Source organism: Ambystoma mexicanum, chromosome 5q, assembly GCF_040938575.1.
Source record: "Ambystoma mexicanum isolate Mex_15411 chromosome 5q, UKY_AmexF1_1, whole genome shotgun sequence".
NCBI classification, from domain to species: Eukaryota; Metazoa; Chordata; class Amphibia; order Caudata; family Ambystomatidae; genus Ambystoma; species Ambystoma mexicanum.
In genome coordinates, this window is record NC_090933.1 from 729,523,313 (window position 1) to 729,547,293 (window position 23,981).

At 46.1% G+C, this 23,981-nt stretch overlaps 1 protein-coding gene across 3 annotated transcripts in view; it reads right to left on the minus strand.

The window, feature by feature from the left end:
* The window catches only part of UBE2W (ubiquitin conjugating enzyme E2 W), a 508,430-nt gene that overhangs the window by 353,764 nt on the left and 130,685 nt on the right, over positions 1-23,981 (minus strand). For all 3 annotated transcript variants that reach the window (XM_069621213.1, XM_069621215.1, XM_069621214.1), the window contains exon 2: positions 5,168-5,259. In XM_069621213.1, the coding sequence (XP_069477314.1) occupies positions 5,168-5,259 (92 nt within the window). The remainder of the gene's footprint in view (positions 1-5,167; positions 5,260-23,981) is intronic.

The following is a 23,981-nucleotide window of genomic DNA, read 5'->3' on the forward strand; positions in this document are numbered from 1 at the left end:
TTCCCAATGATATGCCCAAGCGTGTCCCCGCTCACCGTGGCCTGTTATCTTCCGTGGAGCTTGGCTCTTAACTGACCACATCGCAGTCCACTTCTGTGGTCTTCTCGGGCCGTGGCTTCCGCTGCCTTCTTTCAACCCTCCTGGGGCGAGTGTCTTCCAGCGCCAACAGTACAAGTTACCTCTCTTGATGGGTGCTATTATTATGAGTTATTGCCCTGCTGCCACCTCACATGACTTTCATTGACTCATCCCCTAGTGCGGCTTCAGGCTCGCCACATTTCTCTGTGTAGTATTTGTGCCCCCGCGAGCCAGCAGTATCTTTGTTTTCTACCTGTTATGGCCTGTTTGCCTGTGTTGTAAGTTTATTTTGTTTCCTTAGCAGGCGCGAGTACCACCTTCCAATCCGATGTCAGTTTCACACTCTGTTCTCTTGCCAGCTCGCTCCTAGCAGCTCTGTGCTGGCCACAATGTTGCAACTAACACAATCTGCATTGCTTTTGCTCTGATGACTTCGCTGCTACTGCTACTGTTTCCGCATCCCAGCAGCTGATCTTGTGGCTCCTTCAGGCTTCAGACTACAGGCGGCTGCGCTCACAATGTCCCACAGCTGATCCAGTGTTAACATTGGGCTGCATACGCTGATTTCTAATGATAATGTATTTGCCGCCTATGTGTCCACTGCTCCCATTGATGCCCCCAGTCTTCCGAATACGCATCCGCTACTCCCAATTACCAACTCGTTCTGTCCCACGTCGCTGCTGGCTTCCACTAGTCCGGCTGCCTTTCACACTGCTGTCGTCTCTTTGTGCATTTACTTTCCAGTTTTCCGATTTTTCGTATTAGCGACAGGTTTCACTGCCTTAGCCTTCTGCAACCTCCTCTCCCGGCAGTACGGCTGATTACACATCAGACCCTTTGTACAGTGGGCGCCATCTTGTTTTCACCCACCGGCCAGACACAGCAAGCTTTTTTTCTTCCTCCGTACTTCCTTCTGGCTGTTAATTATCCCGAACTTCAGCCTGCTGCACACCTCATTTCTTCATGCTACAGTGGCTGTTTTTTTAGCACTTCACAGCTGACTTTAAATGCCTTTCATCCTCAGGATCATGTGCGGATCTGCAGGAGCTCCCAGGAATCACGTCCTACACCGCAGCCATTAAGCCAATCCAGCGGTCTAGTTGTTGGCAAATGAGTAAGCAACCAGAAAGTTCAAATACGGCCAGGCTGCAGTTGATTATGAGAAGAGAGGAGAGCTACAGACGCAGGATTGCCTCGCAACCCATAATACCGCCGAGCACCCAGCTGGAGGCAAGCACGCCATGGCAGGCAACCTAGAGGTGAATCAAAGAAAGGAAAAAAGAAACCAGTGTGCGGGCAGTCCACTGCTGAGAGAGAACAGTGGGTGCCATGCACGGTGAAAGCCGACACGACGAGAGTGCAGAGCTTGATGGGGGGCACGCGAAGCCAGTACGCCGGAGCAGGGGAGAGCTGAGAAATGCTGAAGACAACCAGTAAGCCCTGCAAAGGGAAAAGTGTTACAGGGGAGTCTATTTCACTCCGCAGAAGCAACCTGTGATCCTAAAACAAACACGTGGGTTGCCAGGTGGCCAAAAAAGTAAATCACTTCTTGAAAAAACAGCTCGATGGGAACAGCACCATTATTAAAGAAGTGAGACTATTAGCAAAGCAAATTATCCATTTATTTTATTTGTATAGCGCTGCAGCCCGTGGGCATCAGATCACGTTCCATAGAGATGTGACATGGGAATTCAGGACGGGACAGTGGTAAACCACACAAGTAGGTCAAGTCGGGCTTAGTGCGTAGGTATATTGGTATCTAGCAGGGTGTTATTTGAACAAAAGGGTCTCAAGTTGTTTTCTGAAGCATAGATGGCTTGTTTCCAGCCTCAAGGTCACAGGCATTTCATTCCATTTTAGGACACTTCTGAAGGCTCTGCCTAGACCCTTTACCTTTTTTTGCTGGCGTTATTTGAAGGAGGCCTTTATTAGTTGATTTCAGATTACGGATGGGCTCGTGCCATTTGAAATGCTTTTTAAGGTATGTGAGGGCATTACCATACAAGCAGCGATGTACCTGTGTAAAAGATTTAAAGATAATTCTCTCCTCAATGGCCAACCAGTGCAGATCTCTTCTGTCGCTTGTAATGTGCTCCCTTCTTGATTTGTCTGTGATGGCTCTTATGGCATTGTTCTGTATCACTTGGCATTGTTTCAAACATTTGTTATTTGCGCCTAGAAGTAGGGAGTTACCATAGTCCAATCGCGAGGATTGTTGCTCTTGCTATGGTGGTGCTGTTCTTCTGGTTTAGAAAAGGTCCGATTTATTTTTAGTAGTTTTTGATGGTATTGGCAGTTTCTTTTCAGATATGCTATGTGGGCCTCTGCTCCCAGTGATGCCTGAAGGTAGACTCCTAGCATCTTTACCTTTTCTGATATTGCAATTTGTGCCTTTTTGATGTTGAATGAAGAATATGCTGAACTCAGGTTTTTTTTATAGCACATGGAGATCCGAAAATCATGAGCTCAGTTTTAGTGCCATTAAGGCACACCCAATTTGCCTGCATCCAACCTTCAATGACGTTGTATACGGATGCAAGTTATTCACTATCCAGCCGTAGTCTCCACTGAGTTCGAAGACTAATTGGGTGTCATCGGCAAAGTTGGTAAAGAATATGCCTAGCTGGGTCAGCATTGTGCACAAGTAGCACATAGATAGGTTGAATAGCAGAGGGGAGAAACTACCTCCCTGTGGAACTCCACAATCCACTGGTTTGGTTTGTGAGGCGTGGTTTCCCCAAATAATCCTGGATTGTCTACCTGTAGGAACGATTAATTAATAACCACAAGTTGAAAGAGTAGCTCGTATGGTTTGGTTAAGTCCTGGCAAACAAGTATACCAGGTGAAGTTGGTATCTGCAGAAATTATCGAATAATACCTAATGAGAAATTACTGCATTTTTTGGGTTGAATTAGTTAGGGGTTTTTGTTCATTTTTATTAAAAATAGATAGGGAGTGTGGTAAGGGGGATAAGTTAAGGTAGGGGGGAGGGGGAGGGTGGTGTGGGAGTGTCTCCCCCGCAAATTTTTCAAACAAAATGATAAGCATCATTCAGTCGTTTCTCAGTAGGTCTTTTTTTTATCATTTCACAGTAATCCGGTGAAGTTAAGTATATGTATAACAGAGTGTGTGCGAAACAAAGTCATGAGAGGGGAGTATACCAGGTGAAGATTGATATTTATATAATGAAGTCCTGGTAGGAAGGTGCACCAGGAGAAGTGAAAGTTAAGCATTTGTGTGACAAGGCCCAAGGGGAGAGTATCCCAGGTGAAGACCAAATACCCATTGCAAAGAACTTTGAGGAAGGCCATACCGCCCTTGAATTAATGAACTATTATGAAATTGTACAGATAGAGTCCTTAGGAAGAGCATACCCTTGGGATTTGTAATGTATAAAAGGAGGAAGAGAAAGCTTGGGGAAGGGAGTCGATACCACAAGACCAGTAAATCCAGCAAGGGGAGAGAGTAATTCTCTTGGAACCTGAATATTCTTCTGAGTTGGTGAATATTGATACAAGGAATCTAGGGAAGGAAGCTGATCCCTCGAACTGTGAACATTGGAAACCTTTTTGTTGGATTGGAACATTTGTTTTGAACTTGAACACTGAAAATTCAAGAGTCAATACCCTTACACAGAGTTCATTTAGAGCGTGAGGGCCAGAATAGGGTAATGGGCACAGGACAGACCATTTGTTTGGACATCTTGACATTGGACAAATTCATTCGTTTGGTTGAGGCAGGGAAATTCCTTCTAGATTAGGCATAGTCCTCACAACAGACACATACACATTAACACTCAAACATTCAAACGCGTACAATAGGATGCAGTAAAATGATGGTGAATCCACACCTGGAGGTCAAATAAATAATTGAAGCACATTACTGCAACACATTTATGGAGGGGTTCGGCAGGAGTGGAGGGCAGTCAAGGGGTACAGTCAATTAAACTAGATTGGGTATTTAGGCAACTGACAGCGTAGGAGGTGAAAAGACAGGGTACTGGGGCAGTTGGATGTGGACCTCGAAGTAGGAGGTTTCTCCCATTACATTAGGATTGTTACTTGGTAGAATATGAAATCTTAATACATTTTCTTTATCTAATGATGCTACAGCTTTTATTTTTGGTTTCTGATCTCAATCAGGAGTATTTTTACTATTTTCATATTGGTTTCCGTTATTTTTAACATTTGCACACATTACATATTTCTTTTCCTAGCAATTGTTTTATTTGGGCTATTAACATGCAGCACTTTAAAAGGATTTGGTATAGAACAAATCGTGAAAAAACAAGACTGAAAGTGAAGAACAAATTATATCTGGTGTGTTAAGAGCAGCTAGAGAAATGGGTAATCTGGATAGGTTCATCCATCAGTGTCAAATTAAGATTAGGGGCCTCATCACGAGTTGGACAGTATCCTGGCAGTAAATGCGCCGGGATACTACCCAACGCCATTAGTGTTACCGCAACTCGGTCCGGTGCAATTTGCGCTGGATCCCGAGTAGCGGTGGCGCTGGTAATCCCGACTTATTCTGAGTCCATAGGACTCTATGGGGCTTTTCGGCACTATTACCGCCAGTGGTAATTGCACCGAAAATGGGTGGTAAGGGGAGATTTTTACCTCTAGCAAAATGCTGGAGGTAAACCTCCCACTTTCCGCCCAAACTCAGGATCGGGCGGAGCAGTAATGCAGCAGTAATCGCATTACCGCTGCATTTTTACCACTCCGCCCAACAGCCGATGAGGCCATAGATCATCTAAATTGTTTTTTGTTTTAATGGCCCTCTACCAATTGTTGTGGCATTAGGTGGTTACACCTTTTAGAGTGGCAATCACTGATCCTATGGAACTCCCTTCGGCCATTGATGACAAATAGTACAACCTCGCATCTTTCAGAAGTGAACATATTCTCTCCTTTTAAGGTCTGAAATGTACTCATAATGAACTTGGTCATCCGTCCCGTTTCCCTTGTGACAACTAGATAATAGTCTTGTTACTCCATTCCCGACTATGTTCCCTATCCCACCGGAAAATATACAAAATTATTATTAACTGCATGATTAGCTTAGACAACATAATGAAGAACTTACTGTGTAATTGAATTTTGAACGCTCTTTTCATTTAATGTCATGCCTGGTGGAGGGTCACTTTGCAATGCCATTAATTCTTTCTGAAGTCTTTTCTACAAAATGAACAACAAATGTTACTTTTGGCCAAAATATAAATAAGACACTTAATTGACAGCACCCAAGCAACAGATTTAATAAAACATCAATAAAGTGAACTCTTTAAGGCACTAATCTCGATTGCATAACATGATCAGTGTCAATGCCACTCACTAGAACTCAAAACAATTTGTTAAATACATAATATCTACATTTTTTCATGCATGTATATTAGAATCCAGATAGCACATTGGCAGTTTACATTATCCCTAGTTAGCACCTCATCCACCGTTTCAACCAACATGGCACATTCTAACCAGTTGGCATTAGTCCCACTTATCAAAAAAAGAGTATGCACATTTAACAGATTACTATTGGTTTCTACTACTTATGTTATTCTGCAGTAGTACATCAATGGTCAGATTCCATTCTGTTCACTTTACCCACAATTGACCAGCCTTAATGGCGCTTTCCAATCAGTTATCACCTACTCCAGTCAATGCTGGAAAGAAGGGGGAGGGGGGACTACATTACCCCAACAGTGCGAAAAAGACCAGGCTTCAGAATTTGCCCTTGCTACTTACCATTGGCTAATGATACGATAATGATATGATAGGTTATTTATAACGCGCTTAATACCCAGGTTTCTAAGCGCTGACCCGGGGATCGCACCTATGTTCCTATGTGTCGTGCATGTTGCCGCTGAGCTATCCTCCCGAGACTTGTGGAGAGTAAAGTATCTGCTGAATGTTAAGCAAATACCTGAAGGGGCTACTGTGGCCATAGGCATTGATTTTTAGGATAGATGGATTGATTGGAACATCGGGCCTAGTCAGCCCCAACCAGTAAATAAGCAGGCAAGTCTATCATGGACTGCTGGTACAGTTCAATCTGCGAGCAGCATTTTGGCACATGTACGTTTTTGTATTGTATGAGATATTTGCAGAGCGTGCAAAGACTGTAAGGTATTGAGGCGCTATGAGTGAGAGAGAGGCTAATGAGATTATACTCAGAACAGGTACGTTTTTAAGACTTTAAGGAATGGAGAAAAACCGAGGTTTGTGAAAGTCTGCAGGCAAGAAGTTCCACAGCACGGGGGAAAGAACAGAGAAAGATCTCCCTCCCGCTCTGGCCCAAGAAATTCTAGGAACTAGTAGCTTTATATGGTTGTTGAGCACAGTAAGCGCTTGGGGATGTAGGGCTGAAACCTGGACTGTAAAAACTCAGCTCCAAAACCATGAATGGCATTATGAACCATACAGAGAACCTTGAACTTGATTGGGCTTCTGATGGGGAGCCAGTGTAACTGATGCAAGAGTTAGCAAGAGTGAGCAAGTCTAGGGCCTCAAAGGGCAAGACGCCCTGCAGCGTTCTGAAGAATTTGAAGGCGCTGAAGTAACCTCTCAGGTTGCCCATGGTAGATAGCATTACAATAATCTAGGGAACTCATAATATAGGTAACAACTTTTGATCTGAGAGGAACTTGGAGAAAGGTAAGGACTAAACCTTAAGTTTTATAAAGCCCATTTGGCAAACGACGGACACCTGGGCTTCCAGAGAACCAGTGGGCATATGTTTGATCCCAAGACTGTTTACCACAGTTGAAGGCTCAGGACATGGACCGTGAGAAGGCAGCTAGTAGTCATTGGTCCATAACAGGCCCTCCACATTACAGCCAACTAGGAGGACCTCCATTTTGTCACCATTTAACTTTAACCAGTTATTAACCATCCACTCACCAACTGCAGCAAGGCAGTTTTTCAGCTTGTTAGGAGGGCCAGTGGAAGGCGTGTTTAAATGGAACAAAATCTGGGTGTCGTCATCATAGGAGAAAACAAAATGTACTCCATAGCTGGCGATTAGTTTAGCCAATGCCTGCATATAAAAGGTTAAAAAGCGAAAGGAGACAGGGCAGAGCCCTGTGGAACTCACACTTCACTACAGTTGGCAAAGAAGTAAAAGGTGGAAGAGAAACCGTGGAGCAGTTCCGACAAAAAGGAACAAAACCATTTCAGCGGAGTGCTCGAAATTCCCGCCTCACAGAGACACTGACGCAGCTTCTGGTGAACCACTGTATCAAAGGCTGCAGAGAGGTCGAGAAGAATCAAGGCTCCCACCTGTAAACAGTGAGGCAATGAATGACCTAATGTGTGGTTTTCCTAGTGCTGAAGCAGTGGCCAGATATGGTCATATTGCTAATGAAATGACTGTTCTGTTGGTCTTTGAGCAGGCACAAGGTTGGGATCCACAAGGGTAGAAGCACGAACACAATGACAGCAGCTCAAATGGATCTACTATAGCAGCTCCAACATCCCACACGTCTTTCTTCGCAACCGTGCTTATACATCACAAACAGGGGTAGTGTAGCATGCATGCATTGCTACTTGTAGCAATAGAAACATCTCCAAATATGGCTAGTCTGCACCGTGGTCCACTGACAACCGGTGCACCAGCATTAGCACTGCAGTGAATATGAACGAGCGTGTATTGTCACTGTGCCAGCCCAGGCATTTGTGCTAATCCTTTCATCATGCCTGCAGTAAAACTAATGGAAGTCTATCCTTTGTGTTGGTGCAACAATCCTTTATGCCAGCCATAACAGTAGCCCAGGACCCACATTTCTAATAAAACCTGCATATTCGCAAATAAGCAAACTCCATATACTCCAGTTTGATGACCATAGTATTTTCTCCTCTTTCTCCCACAATCCACATCGATCTTCTTACTATCTTTTCCATCTCCAACTCCATTTCTGATAACACCCTGGTGGGGAAATGAAACGCCCAATTTTTTTTTTTTACAAGGCCAAGGTGCCATAAGACTAGTAAGGTGGTGACAGGCGCAGTACAAAAGACGGATACAATTATAATTCATTTTCCCAGAAAAAATACATTACCAGTATTCTCATAGTTTAACATTCCACTTTACATAATCTTAATTCATTTCCTGCATGACAGTCTGAGTAAACGCACAGTTTGCCAAACTAGGAATAGGATTGGGCTTGTGAAACAGTATAACAAACTTGCACAATCATGCTAGAATAATAGTCTGGTTACCCATTCCAATATACTGCGCTTTGTGGAATCCTAATATATACACCCACGGACCATTGCCAACCCCAGCAAATTCCACAACCGTACAGCGTTTTTCCAGTTTTTCCAACCCAGTATATATTCCCACTTTGACAACCTAAATATACAGTTGTGATAAGAGTCCTAGTTTGACAATCCTAGTTTGTTCCATTGTAATCTCTAACTATTCCTCTCACAATCAAACCTACCAGTCTGACGAGCACAAACACAATCCTTTACACTTCGATAATCCCATTAAAGCTCAGGTTTGCCAATCCCTACTCCCACCATGCATTCCAAAGTTTACTCCTATGCTTACATTCTAGATATGTTTCCAGTTTAGTGAATCCCAGTTTGGCAATGCAATAACTTTCCCATTGTGTAGTATAACCTAATGTACATAATTCCAATATCTCCCAGCATGCCTATAGTTTGTCCAAACTCAGTTCATTCCAGTTTTACAATGCCGGTAGACATCCAGGTTGAAAATCTCAACATGTACTGATTTTTGCACTCTACATTCCGTTTCATTATCCATCCACATGCAGTTTGATAATGCCAGTAAACTGAGTGACAAACCCAGTACCTTCTCAGTTTGCACTATTTTAGCACTCAAAGTTTACCAATGCAAGCATAATTTAGCACTATGCTACTACAGGGCTACAACTGTGCACTCACCATTAGCTAGTGATAATGAAGCTTGCCAAGTAAGAAATTGAGTCATATGTGTAACTGAGGTGGTATGTACAAGGATGGTAGAGGCTAAAACGCCCACCCAGACCTCAAAGTTCTACAAACCAAGAGAACACAATCATAAATGTAAAACGAGCACATTCAAGAGATATAACTGCTTTGCCTTTTGTGGTAACGTGGGCCGCGACCGTGGGCAGCTATGCTCTTAAGAGCAGTGTACATGTTATTCAGTAGCAACCCAAACAGTGAAGTATTAGTCCAAAATAAAACGCGCTGGTCGCCCACCTATAGTTAAGGTGAGTAGCGAGTTCCATAGGAAATCGAACAAATGAATTGCTTAACTTTTGATTTGTGCGTCATCTCTGGCTGAAATCTAACCAACAATTTGTATGCGCGGGCCCCTCCAGAACGGGAATGTTTGGGAATGATTAGTTAACGGTTATTAAGAACACAAAAAAGCACTAAGTCCCCATTCATTTGTCCACAGACCAAAAAGGTAAATCTGTGTTCCACCGCACAGCCCAAACGTCTGGACGGATTTGGATCAGTTCTGAGAAAACGTGGGCACGAAGCGTTAACTTGTGATCCTTTTGGGGTTTAGGGTTATTAGGTCCAGTCGGCTAAAAAAAATATTTTATGGTGAAGGAGGTGCCTCCTCCCAAAATTATAGCTATATCCCTATGATGCATTGCGGCAGAGAGGCCTTTCAGAAATGAAAATGCTGCCACCCCCATGAGAGAGATAACCGCAGCGCTAACCAGGGGGGCTATGGGGGTACAATGGGAGTTTTGGGTGTGCGAGATGGGCTAGGGACTGAGATGACCCCACAAATGTTTTCCTGTTGCCGAGGGTATTTTCTCCAATGCCCGCGGCTACTAGCAAAGACGAGACCAGGAAATGAAAATTCATCACACAGTACGAGTGTTGGAGGAGGTATGTGGGAGGACCTTGCTATGTGGAGAGGGACCCGTGGTGATTAAGTGGTGGTCAAGAGGAGCATTTTATTCCTGCGTTTTTTGCCCATAATTGCAGCTATGTGAAAACTACAGATAGATGCGTCCAAGCAATTATAGCCGCGATTATGGGGAAAAGGATATCACTGGCTTGGTAGCATTTTAAATGGCTGAAAGCCTGGTAGATTTGTAAAATTTACAGGGGACACAGCTGAAGGCCATGGCCGAAGGCATTGGCTAGTGGCCAGTTACGGATTTAAAATATACAGTGGGCCTGGCAAAGGCGTGGCCGCTGACCATGGGAGAAGGCCCTGAATAGAGGCGCTGAAAAAAAACTAGTATAACAAAACTCTGGAAATTCATGGGAAAAAAACGTTAGTTGAAGTGCAGTTAAGGCGAGTAAACTTGCGACAAAACCCTTGAAATTCAGCACATCGGGATATTCAGGACCGGCTTGACTCAGTGCGTTCACATTGCAAAGCCCAAGAGAACATATATATTATACGAGAAAAAATTTACAATGCCATACAAAATGACATTATGGTGAGATCAAGAGGAATGCGCTGAGCTAAGCCGGTCCCGAGTTTCCCAATGCGCTGAATTTCAAGCCCTTTGTTGCATTAAGTTTACTCACCTTAAATGCACTTCAACTAAAAACACTACACAAACCCTACCCCTGAAAAATATGAAGAATAAGCAAAGATAGTAGATGCAGCACTTTGGGTAATGAATATGGCTTGAAACAAAAGCAAAACACCGTCTTGGACAAGGGCCTGGCAGCAGCAATTTGCACTTGATGCTCACAATTTTTAACACCACAGGGAGAACTTATTGGAGATTTTAGTCACTACCTCTATCTTTTCAGTATCCTACGTCTCACTCCATTTCCCTATTGGAAGGTCCAACTATCCCTAGATATAATTCACTGACCCTATTTGGCGCTGATGTTCCACCCATCTAGAAAAGGGATAGATAAGAGAATGCCCTTGCCTTACTCACTACTTTCCGATTTCTAAAATGCTCTTTCATAAGTATGTGATAATTTATGACTTCCTTCTAGAACAAAAACTAGAGTCTATATATCCAAGTCTATATATGTATCCAAACAGGTCACAGGCGCTCCTCTCCAGAAAGAGCATGGCATGATAACCTGTTCTGAGATGAGAGTTTGCAGCACGCGCTTTTTTCTCACTATCTTTCACAGATGTGAAATATTCATTTGCATATCAGTCTTTGTCCTGCCCACATGGGCAGTCCAGCGCCAAAATGCTATGGCAATTCCTCTCTGAACAAGAGTACCAACAGCAACCCCATACATGTGTTTCAGCCTTGTTGGGCCTCATCAGTGAGGTGGAGCTGTGCCTCTCCGAGCACAGTGAGCAGGGAGTCCACGTCTGGTTGCCCCCCGGTAACTCAGGGTGACCAACCCCAAGTTACTTGCAAATATTTTAAAAAAAGGTAGCAGGTGCTCCTCTCCAGAAAGAACATGGCATGATAATCTGTTCTGAGATGAGAGTTTAATGAGGCCCAACAAGCGGACACCTACCCGATGAGATCCCCAGCTGCTGGACACATCAACACAAGTAAGAGGCCGCGCGCGGGGGGGAAATCGGGCTCTGAACCTGAACGGTACAGTCACACCTGCTCTATAGCAAAGCTAACACGCTGCAGAGGCAAGCCAGAGCAAACCAGCCCCCACCCCAGCGCGGCAAGCCAGCACTGTACTTCCAGATCTACAAGGCCCACGCCCCCCCCATCCCCCCCCCCCCCGTCTCCCCACTACACCGGCAAACAGTACGTCAGGAGGAAACCTACCCAGCACTGGCGCCTCCAGTTAACTACTCCCATGGCAGCACCCATCCCCTTGGTGGCGGATCTGAAAGCAGAGGACACTACGCCCGGGTGGGAGGGGGGGGGCGCGTACATCGTGTCACTTCGCAGACCCCCTAATGCCATACAGGGGACGCGGGCAACCCTGCCACCACGCACTACCCTCAAGCCGCAGTGGGTGATGCGGCCTGCATGCGGACCAACAGACAACAGCTAGCGTAGCAAGACCAAGGCCCGGAACCGAATAAGGTGTGCCAACTGCACCACAGCGGCAGCCGAGCACCTCAAGTTGTCTTCCCCCAGCATGAACAGGGGGGGCAAATGCCTCACCGGGGACAGAATCTACCCAGCCAATGCAAGGAGGCGGCGGACTAAAGGCCCAGCCTGACAGCGGTCCAACCAGGACAGACAGGCCGCCTCACTTACCCAGGCGGCCTCACCTACAGTGCATAAGGACTGGCAGGAGCAGTGCCAGTAGCAGGTCACCAGCAGCAAAAGACAGAACAAGCCCTACGAATAAGAGGCCTCGGCAGTACCGAGGCGAACAGAGGAGTATGCCACTCGCCACCCCCCACCGCTGACCTGGCACCGTAGCCCACAAGGGCATGCAAAGAGAGGCTTGCACCCCCCAGACAGCGGAACCAACGGTCCCTGCCTCGCCCAGCCTGCCACAAAGATCCATCAGGAACAAGGCAGAGATGGATGTGCAAACGCAACTACAAGCCATCCTGGCAGAAATGAGAATTATAGGTCAGAGGACCCAAGAAACAAATACCACAGTGCAGAACATCAAACGCGATTTGCAAGATGTCGAAGCTTGCATGACCGCCCAAGCAGAGCGCATCACTGATAATGAACAGCGGATTAGCGCAGTGGAAGACAATCAAGCAACGACAGACAATGAGCTGGACGGAGTAATTGGAGAGGTTCAAAGGCTGGGCGAAAACCGCTCCAGATGGAATAACCTGCGAGTGGTAGGTTTGCCCGAGAACGCGGAGGGTGCGAACCTCAAGAACTACATATATGAGCTCCTCAGAGACGCTCTCAAAATTGAGAACCCGAGGGAACTCACCACTGAGCGGGTGCACAGGGCCACAATCCCAAAACCAGCGCCAGACCAACCGTCCCCGAATCATACCCATGCGCCTGCTCAATTTCCAGCATAGGATGATGATCCTCAAAGTATACAGAGCGGTGTCCCCAATCAAAGTCGAAACGGCAGACATCTGGATTTTCAACGACTATTCGCTAGAGGTCTCCAAGACACGCAGAGAATTCAGCCCACTATTCGAAGCACTGAAGGCCACTGACTTTCGCCACTATCTGAAATTTCCAGCAACATGGTGCGTACAAATCGACAAACATTGCCACTCCTTCAAGGACCCCGAAACAGCTTGGCGCTTCCTCCAGCAGGGAGACATGCTTGTCACAGATTTTAACAACCACCACTGATGGCCCAGAACCCAAGCCATCGCCCCCCCTCCCAATCTGGACAAACCACAACAAAATTAATGGCAAAAGAACAGCCGAAGACCGAAAGGGAGGGTGACAGAGTGGGAAGCGATGAGCCATGCGACGATATCTCTCGTCTTTGGCCCAGTCGGGTCCAGCCCTGATCCGGCCTACAAACAACCTCTTGATCCATGCATCCGCCGCAATAGACTTAGCATCTTCAGAAAGCCAACCGTGCGGACTAACTCTGCAGCAGCTGCCCCTGGACAACAGAGGCACGCTGCAGCCTCGAGAGAAACTAGTAGCAGCAGAAAGCACTCGCAGTCCGATGTAGCACAGAAACAGGAGCCCCTCCTCCGCAATGGGACCCCCCCCCATGCTCCGAGCGAGGGCCCCACAGCCCATTGTTGGGGCTTGGCCTAAGGTTGCTCCCACCCAACGTTGGAATCAAAGGGTTTATGTTGTTACAGGTGCGGTTCGGAGCCTCTGAGTTGCACGCTCCCGCCACAAAGCAGCGCTGGTCCTCCCACAAGTTCAAAATAGACCCTTGCACAACAAAGACAGCAGTAGTACACGATTAGCATTACACACAGATCAGGCCTCACAGATCACCCTGATCACTGTTAACATCCAAGGTCTGGGCCATCCCATCAAGCGCCGGAGAATGCTCAACCACATGCGGGATCAACAAGGGGACATCATTTTCCTCCAGGAAACACACCTTACCGCTACATAATCGGGGAAGCTGCAAAGGGGGTGGGTGGGCTCGGCCTTTCACTCACCACACCATGGGAATAGAGGGGTCTCCATCCTCATACATAAAAGGGTCCCTTTCCAAGCACTAAACACAATCACAGACGGAGGGCAGATATATCCTTGCCCAGGGACTCTTTTACCACCACCCTATCACATTCCTCAATGTTTATGCCCCCACGTCAGAGACACCATCTTTCTTCACTAGGATGTTCACAGCATGCGCACAATATATGGGCAACATCACACTCATCGGGGGAGATCTTAACGTCACCCTAGACCCCACATTAGATTGCCAGGGTGCGACCTCTGGCTGCCACACCACTAAAGAAACAAGCAGCCGTCCAAGCTCTCATGCAAGATCTTCGCTTAGTCGATATATGGAGGGACACAACCAGAACCGCGACTTCACCTTCTATTCTCACCCTCATGACAGCTATTCTCACCTAGACTACTGGATCACTCCAGCCTCCTCAAAACACTTAATATCTGACCGCAAGATTCTAGCGAACGTCCTCTCAGACCACGCCCCGGTCCTTCTACGCATAGCCCTCCCAGACACCCCTTGCAAGCCGCCCTCTTGGAGATTAAACCTTAGCATGCTCCAATACCCGGACCTCCTGGACCAAATCACAGCCGATGCTGAACAATTCTGGGAGACCAACCTGGTGCAGGGATACACTGCCCATGGATGTTGGTTTAAGGCCTACATGAAGGGGCAGTGCATTTTGCGCTGGGCGCAACAAACGTAAGGCCTGGGGAGAGGAGATTGTTTTTTCTAACTCAGCCGTAAGGCGGACAGAGGGCCCACAAGTGATTTAGGGACAAACTCCTGAAACCTCAGCTGAATAAACTCCGCGCAGAAATAGAGCGCATAACAGCCGACGGAGCCCAAAAGTCGTACAACAGCTGGTCCCAAATCATACTATGCCGATAGCGACAAACCCCTGCTGTCAATGGCCCTCGCCCTAAAGCAGCGACAGGCAGCGCAAACTATAGGGACAATCCGGGATAAAGAGGGAGAACCAATTATAGGGGACGCCCCAATAAACGTAAGGTTTGCAGAATTCAACAAAGACCTATACACAGCACCACACAAGAAATAGATGCTTCCTTGACTCGATACGGATCCCCAAAATCCCTCCTGACCACATACCCGCTCTCGAAGCACGCATAACAGCTGCAGAAATCCCGAGCGTTAGCGCCGCACTCACTGGGGGGGGGGGGGGGGAGCAGCATGGCCAGATGGGATCCCCATTGATCTCTATAAGGAGCTCAGCGAAGATATCGCACCCCAGCTAGAGGCAGTTTTCAACGAGGCAGTATCCCTAGGGCGCCTCCCCCAAACCATGCTCGTGGCAAACCGTCTTCCCCAAGGAAGGGCGAGACCGCGAATTATGCAGCTCCTATAGGCACATTTCCCTCAAACGCTGATGCCACGATCCTTGCGAAATGTCCAACTAAATGCACAGAACACAGCGAACCACACATCATCCATAAAGATCAAAGGGGATTCATACGCAACAGGTATTCCAGCGATAACATCAGAAGGCTCCTACACCAAGGATTAGGGACCGCGAGGACTTGGTCCTTGCCGTAGACGTAGAATAAGCCTTTGACAAAGTGCAGTGGGAATTCATCTCGAGCGTCCTGCCGCGATATGGCGTCCCCCCCACACCTGTTCCAACTAATCCGACTATTGTACACGGGCCCCTTGGCGGCGGTCATGACCAATGGTATCACATCCCCAGCCTTCGAGCTACAGTCAGGAACACGCCAGGGCTGTCTGTTGTCACCACTGTTGTACGCGCTTTCAATAGAACCTATAGCAATCAAGCTCTGGGTAAGCATCACACAAGGGGTTTGGGGGACACTGTGTATCCCTCTACGCGGACGATATGCTGCTCTATATCATTAAAGGCCCCTCTACCCTCGCTTACATACGCACCCTATTACATGCGTTGGGCCCAATGGCGGGGTACATAATCAATTGGAGCAAAGCTGAAGTCATGTCTCTGCGCCCAGACATACCTTGGGACCCAGGTGGAGTTGCCCCATTCTCCCTGCAAATGCATCACATCAAATACCTAGGAGTTAACATCAGCGCCTCATTCGATTCCATAAGAGATCTCAACTACCCCAAGAAAAGAGCAGGCATCTGCCAAGATCTTAAAAGATGGGATACGCTAGCCCTTTCCCTGACCGGTCGAATAAATGCCCTGAAAATGAACTTGTTCCCCAAGCTTGCATGCATCGCTACGATGAGCCCAGTCAGTCCTTCTGCTGACTCCCTAAGGGACCTAGACAGGGCAGTCGCCAAATTCAACTGGAGAGGAAAAATTTCAAGTCCTACAAACCGCGAAAGCAAACGGCGGGCTCGCCGCCCCCTCACTAAAGGCTTACTACCAAGCGGCTTAGAACTGATGGATTAAGATGTGGTTGATTACAGCTGACGAATCTAGCTGGGGAAGCATGAAGGTAGAGATAAAGTCACTCAACTCGATAGAAATCAAGCGAGCTCCCGGCGCACTTAAGGAAACACCCACTAATCGGGCCCACCCTAACCCAGTGGCATAAACTCAGGGCTGCACAGGGAAGGCTAATCGGGCACGCACCGCCATGGTCCAGCATCATGGCAATATTATCGTATGGGATTGGACAAAACAATCCATCACAAACAAGACACTGAATGGGCCAACATTCGACTAATGGACATAAGCGATGAGGGCCGGCTAAAGCCGTTCCAAGACGCAGGCATCAAACTGGGTTTCAATTGTGGTGAATGGCTTACATACCACACCATCTGCGCCACTATCCGCCAACACACGGCACAAGGCACCCAACCACCGAACCCAGCCCCCTGCGAGACGGAGATGGAACGCTGCCTGGAAAGGCCCCCACGCCTGCGTACCTTCGATCAAATGGCGATACCGGGCAATCTGGGGCGGAACTGATCACTAGCACATTCCTGGTTCGAAGACCTGGGGACCCAAATAGGGGTCATAGACATCCTGGAGTACTTTGCAACCATACCCCAATTAACCACCAACGGCCAAAACAGGGAGATCCAATATAAGGTCATACAATGGTTGTATTTCACCACTAAAACACTCCACCAGATGGGGATCGCACAAACTGGTGCATGAGAGAGTGCGGCTCTATTGGCACGATGGGCCACGTACTCTGGCACTGCCCCAAGTTAGATCATTACTGGCGGGAGGTCCACGTGCAGATTGGAGGCATAAACGGGGCCAGGCTAGCAATCACACTCGAGGTGATGCTTCTGGGGGCAGGAGCCGACGACTGGCACAAGGACCCCCTAACCCGTAAATTCATTGGCCTTATGCTATTCACGGCCAGAAAACTACTGATCATCCACTGAAAGGCTAAGACGCACCCCCCGCCTGGCAACTGAACGAATGGTACTCCTGGCGAAAATATGTAGAATGGAGCTGGTGGCAATGGCAAGAAAGCAAACACGCAACCCCACACGAGTAACAAAATTCTATGAATTAATAGACAAATACACAAATAGGTGAAGGAATAAACGGAGAGGCCCCTCCCCCCCCCCCCAACACAACCTGGTGGGGCAACCACATCCACACAAGGGCTTACAGGATTTAGCGCTAAGGACTATGGACCAGGAGCTGGAACTAGTAGCAACTTATTGTTGGGGGGGGGGGTTTATGTTGATTAGTTAAACTACTATTGGTGACCTATGGAAGAGGGTTCATGGAGGGAGTGATGCTAGATTAGAATGAACCGGACGGAGAAGATGCAGACCTAAAACTTTACGCAAGGGGATATCCAACTCCCGGCGCAGCAGTCATGAACCACCCCTAGGTCCTATTCGCATTGTCGATGTATGTTTAAAGAAATGCCAATAAAAAGATGTTTCAATTAAGAGAAACTGAAATTGATTAGCATAATGTGACAATTAAAAAGTTCCTTATTAGCAAACAAATATTTGATTAGCAGTTTTGCACTGATATTTTTAATGTCACCAAAGTTAATTCTACCAAAGACATACAATGAGCAAAATACAGCATTTTTTGTACCGCTGACGTAAGAGATTAGTGAGATGAGTGTCTGTAAAATGTACAGGTTAGTTACATGAATGTAGACAAATTGATATGATAAAAAGGCTCAAAAAACTTTTCAGTGTAAGGCTATGTGCAACCCGGAGCAGCCGGTGTTGTGCTGCGCATTGTCCCATATACTACATGGTTGCCCCATCTTTTATCTGTGTAAAGAGAAGTTAATACGTTTAATGAATGAAAAAGTTCACAATGTTAAAGGAAAGTCCTAGCTGGAGACTAAATACATAGTATGGTGTTGCGGCAGGCAGGGTAAATATCACTTCAGGTGGACAAGATAGCCCTTGCTTGTCATTGATAAACTTTTCTCAATACAGCCTTCAGTACCAGTTGGGGGAGGGCAGGGCCACTAACGGACCTCAAACCCAAATCAGGTTGGCTCAAGTCACAGCATTCCAGCCCTGCACACCCATGACATCGATACTTATTGCTATTAGCACTCGGAGCCACACCTGGAGGCAATGCATGGTTTTACTTTAGCAATACAGTAATTAAGAATTCTGTATCATCTTAATTTTCAGGAATGGAATTGCAGAACAGTCTTTAAAAAACAAAAAGTAAATGCATACTGGTCTTTGGAAACAGGATATAGTTTGCTTAATATATCCAGATTGGTGGAGTGGTTGAGTGTTCTGGACATAACGTGGCTGAATAGCGTTCCCTTATCAGACCGGAGTCTGCCATTGCTCTTCATTGTAACGCGCTGCCAATAAGAACCTCTAGCCTGGCAGAGCCTCAGCGGAGTGAGATTGAGTGTTCTGGTGTTAGGGCTGTGAGGCAGTGAATCCCTGGTGCGAATGTTTCATGTTTGATTGTAACATCTACGGCCAGGACACTGCTGGAATATTAAAACAGCCTGTAAGCAGTGCAGACTCTTCTTGCAATATGGAGAGTGGTCTTCGATACGGCAGGGGTGGTGGGGTCTTGCACACGTCTGCAGGTAAAAAGGCAAGAGGTCTCTGCTATTGTCCACTCAAAAGCATATGAAACCCATAAAAATGCTGCAGAGGAAGCTGGCAATAAACTTACACTCAGTCAGCGCTATCTCCCAATCTGATATCCCCCCGCCACCAATATCTCCATTTATGAGGGCCATGATGTTGCCCCGGTAGCGCAAAACTCCCCTTTCGGGAAGGGAGAGGAAATGCTGTGTTGCACGGGAGGTGTTTTGGGTGGGGAGTCTATCATGGAGACAACGGATACTACACCTGCTGAACAAAACTGTGCCAATACCATATCAGAGAATCAGCAATTGCAGTCCATGTCCCTGACTGTAACTGAGAAGAGGTCTCATATTTTGGAAGCCTGACAGAGAGACTCACAGCCCCCACTGGCAGGTTTAGGGGGAAAGTTTAAAGGGATATCTACCCCACAATGTCTACATGGAGCTCCGGTAGACCTATGCACAGAGCTGACCCGGACCTCGATACCCAAGTGGATAGAAAGGCTGATGGACTTGGATATGAGGCAGCCAGATGAAACTAAAAATTAGCAAGGAAATAGCGCCTATGATTTACCATGGTGCTCAGGGAAGTGCCAGAATGGAACACTGGCTACCCATCTGTCAAAGGAATTGGCTGAGCTGACCTTCAAACTAGCCCAACAAAAATGGCTGAGTTTGACTAGAGTTAAAGATCGTCTTCGGATGCTCAATCAATCTTGACTTCAGGCTGATGTAGCCGTGGAACAATAAGAAAAGCAGCACAGCCAATCATCTTCCTCCATGCTAGTGAGTTATTGGATAGGACGACGTAAATCAGCTAGCCAGATGTGGTTTGAAGAGGATCAGCCAAAGGATGGTGCTCTCATTGCTCAAATAAATCCTAACTTTCAATCAGATCCAGGGAGTGAACGGAGCAAATGGCAACCCAAATCAACAGCAAAAAAGGAGGGACGCGGGCCCGGAAAACAGGGATAACCAAATATCAGAGGGTGGGGGGGGGGGGGGTCTCCATGGCAACTTCCTATACTCATCTCCCTCTAGTGAATACACCGAAACTCTAGAAGATATTGAGGAAAGGAATAGGAGCGGAAGTGGCCTAATGAGGACTGAGGAGAGAGCCCACTTGCAACAACTAGTGATGGCATCTCTAACCTCCTTATTGCCCTTTCTGAAATTATATGTGGCTCTGAATAGTCTTCAGGACCAATCTGCCCTAATGTCGGGCATTTTAGATAAATTGACAGGCTTGCAAACCCGGGCCAATAAAGTGGACTCAAGGCTGGATAGGGAAGCCGAAAAATCTGTAAATTGGCAAAATCGCTTGTGCGATCTGGCCAGGAGAGAAACTTCAGATAAATCTGTGATGGAGTCAATACTGTTGGCTTGTAAATTGGTGCGGACACACCTTATAAGTGCGCAGAGGACTGAAAGATCTGTATTGGATGACTCTGTGGTAATGATTGAAAAACCTATTCCGACGGAGAAAACTCAGTCGCAATCATTCAGAAAGCGATGGAAGTGGCTACAGAAAGTTACATCTTCTCAATGTTTAACAAACAAAAGGAGATAAAAAATAAAGTGTCACTTAGTGGCCCTATGACCAGCGATCCTTCTAAGGAATTTTCCAAGCCTAAGAAGAAGTCTAAAATGGGACAGGGTTGCCCAAATCAAATGGATCTAGGGCGTTGGGGAATCTACGCTCGCCACCTCTTTTGGACAATGCAGCCGATATAGCCCAAGAGCTTAAACTGGAAATGCTGCAGAGTTTAGATCCAAGTGACTTGATTGAATAAATGGAGAGTGGAAGATGAGTAGTGGAAGGCGGTGAGCTCCTCGGAATGGACGACAATAGAGAGTCAAATCGATATGGTGCCTAACCTACAAAAAAAGACTAGCAGACCATTGGGCAACAGAATCATTGCGTGGTGCAAAAGGTTCAGGCAACCTTTGAGACTTGGAAGCCAAAAGAAGGTCTTGTCTCCTTGCTGGAACATCTTCGGAGTCAGCTGACAAGAACCTGGAGACTGGAAAAGACGAGGCCAAATCAAAAGAATTTGATTTAAAAAAAAGCAAGATTAAAGGAAAAAAGTACAGTGGAAAAGTGGTCGACCATACAAGCTCAAAATATAAATATATGTTGAAAGGATTGTTGAAGACTCAAGTATGCCAGTATTAAATTGAAGAAATGTTCTACGATTACTGTGTTCTTCTGTCTCTTCAGATGGCTTCGGAGGATATTCAAATTGTGGAATTTGTGCGAGAGTCAAGGACAGATTGGGTTATTTTACATCTAAAGACAAAGAAAGAATTTCTTTCATCTCTGAAAGATACATTTTTATGCTTGGGCTATGAAATAAGTGACTATCACGTAAGAATCCAAGCAAATTGGAGAGAAGCAACGGTCCCTAAGGAAACTGCAAACAGAAAGATCATAACTGAATTGCAAACACAAAATACTGGGCTGAGAACGTCTAACACGAATGAGAAAGGGCAAGTTGGTACCCTCCTGACTGACCCTATTGACCTTCAGAGTTGCAAATCAGAAGACAAATCAACAGGGGAGGAGTTGAATGTAGAAGCCAAAAAGCAGCTAAAAACATGGGAGTGGCTTGCAGGGTCACTGAATAGTCCAAAGGCAGATTAGACTTTCAACCCAGATTGATCTGAACCCCTAATAATCTTGTCCTGGAATACAAGAGGCTTTGGGACTTTATTCTCACAAAAGATACCGGATCTGGCAAAGTTTGACATCTTATGTTTTCAGGAGACCTGGTTAAGGTCTTCACCACAATGTGAAGGTCATGCAGCTTTCTTGAATCCTGCTCCGATGGCCCTAATAGGAAGACCATATTCCGGCCTATTAGTTAAAACAACATCTGACTGGAGTGTTGTGCGTGTGAATTGCCCTAACCCATATGTCCAAGTCTTATTGCTAACACAAATGTACAAAAAATTCTGCTACTCTTAATTAACATATATTGGAGGTCAATATGTCTAAAGAGATTAAGTTTGTATATTCTGTCGCCAATGCAATAGACAAAGTAATGTGTGAATGGGATAATGTGATTGTTGTATGTGGAGAGCTAAACATTAAACTCGTAGGCAAAAATGGTCAGCCTTTAGAAAAGAAGGAATGGAATGAAAGGGAAAAAGAATGGATGAGGGAAATGAGAATAAGAGAAAAGTATATGTTAAAAGCCCAAACCAAGGGTGACATACCTGGAATAAGTATGTGGAGATCGGGGAAGTCATGTATTGACTATTGGTTTGTGTCCGAGAACCTTAGAATTAAGGTGGAGAGCTTTGCGGTTATGCTACAGGAATCCAGTCACCATGACCTTTTGGCCATTACGACCCAAGGAGGGGGAAAAGGGAATAAACCCGGTAAAATGGGAGGGGTGGATTTGGAATGGCCAGGTAATAGGATAAGGCTTAGAAAAGGTGACGTGACCAAGGTGAGGAATCAATACATGGCTCAAATCTGTGAAAATCCCAATGTAGTAGATTATGGGGGTATTTTGAAGGAATTTAGCCGACAGGGAAATGACATAAAAGGTCACTGGGTGCAAAAACATGTCTATGACCTAGAGTTGGTAAAGAAAAAAGGAGATGAAATGAGATATTAGAAGAATCAAGAAGGATGGTCAAAATTCCAAACAAGACCATATCCTAAAGGTTAGACAGAAATTTAAGGGTCAAAAACAATTAGAGCCCAGAAAGATGCAGAGCAAATGCTCAGGGCAGTATGCACCAAAAATTCACGAAACACCTGGGAACTAATTAACAACAGGGAGAATTGTTCGCTCAGCCAAATCATCTAATATGACATCCGAAGGAGATTGGTTAGCGCACTATACCTCCTTATTTTCAGACCCGAGTTGGAGTGCTCATTGCATCCGGGAATCCTCAAATACTTCTTGGAAGTTCATGTTTGACCTCGATGATTCCGATATGATGATAGGACAACTTCGCTCATCCCGTGCAGCGGGGATAGATGGCCTGTCCAACCAGGAGTTAAAGAAGAACAAGGAACATTGGGGTACATTTTTAGTAGTTATGTTTAAGCAGATCATGCTAAACAAGGAAATTCGATCTTCCTGGAGGGAGGCCAATATTGTACCAATCTTTAAAAAAGGTGATAGGACAGGGCTGAACCCAAAACCTATCGCCCCATTTCTCCCCTTGGCTCAGTGGGGAAACTATTCCTGCCAGTCTTGCTTGGGGATTTGAAGCTATGGGCGGAGATGAGCAGTGTCCTGGGCCCGAGACAGACAGGCTTTGTAAAGGGGGTAGGTACATCGCTCAATCTCTTCATCATAAACTTGCTCAAAGAAAGGGCATTAGAAACAGACTCATGCCTTTATTTAGCCTTCATGGATCTAGAACAGGCGTTTGATGGGGTCATTCGAAAATAAGTGTGGTTCAAGTTGAGATCCTGGCATTGCCCTTTAGATCTACTGGAGGCAATAGAAGCACTCTATAAGAACACCTCAGTGAGGATTAGGATGACGGAAAAGGGTCATCTTTCCCAAAGAATTCCCACATATAGAGGCTTAAAGCAGGGTTGTGCCTTGGCACCACTGCTTTTTAGCCTTATATTGCTGATTTGGTGGACTCACAACGGGAGGGGTCTTCCTTCACTCCTAAAATAAACCAGACAGAGGTGCCTTGGATCCTATTTGCAGACGATCTGGTCTTTTTAGGCCAGACCTCAATCGGTCTGAAAAGGAGGATATCAACTTTCAGCACCTATTTGAGTGCAAATGGCATGAAAATTAACGTTGTGAAGTTGAAAGTTGAAACCATGAAAGCTGCTAGAACAAAGAAAAATGAGAAATTTACGTGGAGAGAAGAGGTAGCCCCATTAGATACAATGGAGTCTATAATTTATTTGGCAGTGGTTATAAGCCGGAGTATGAGCGAAGCAGTGCAATATAGATACTGGAG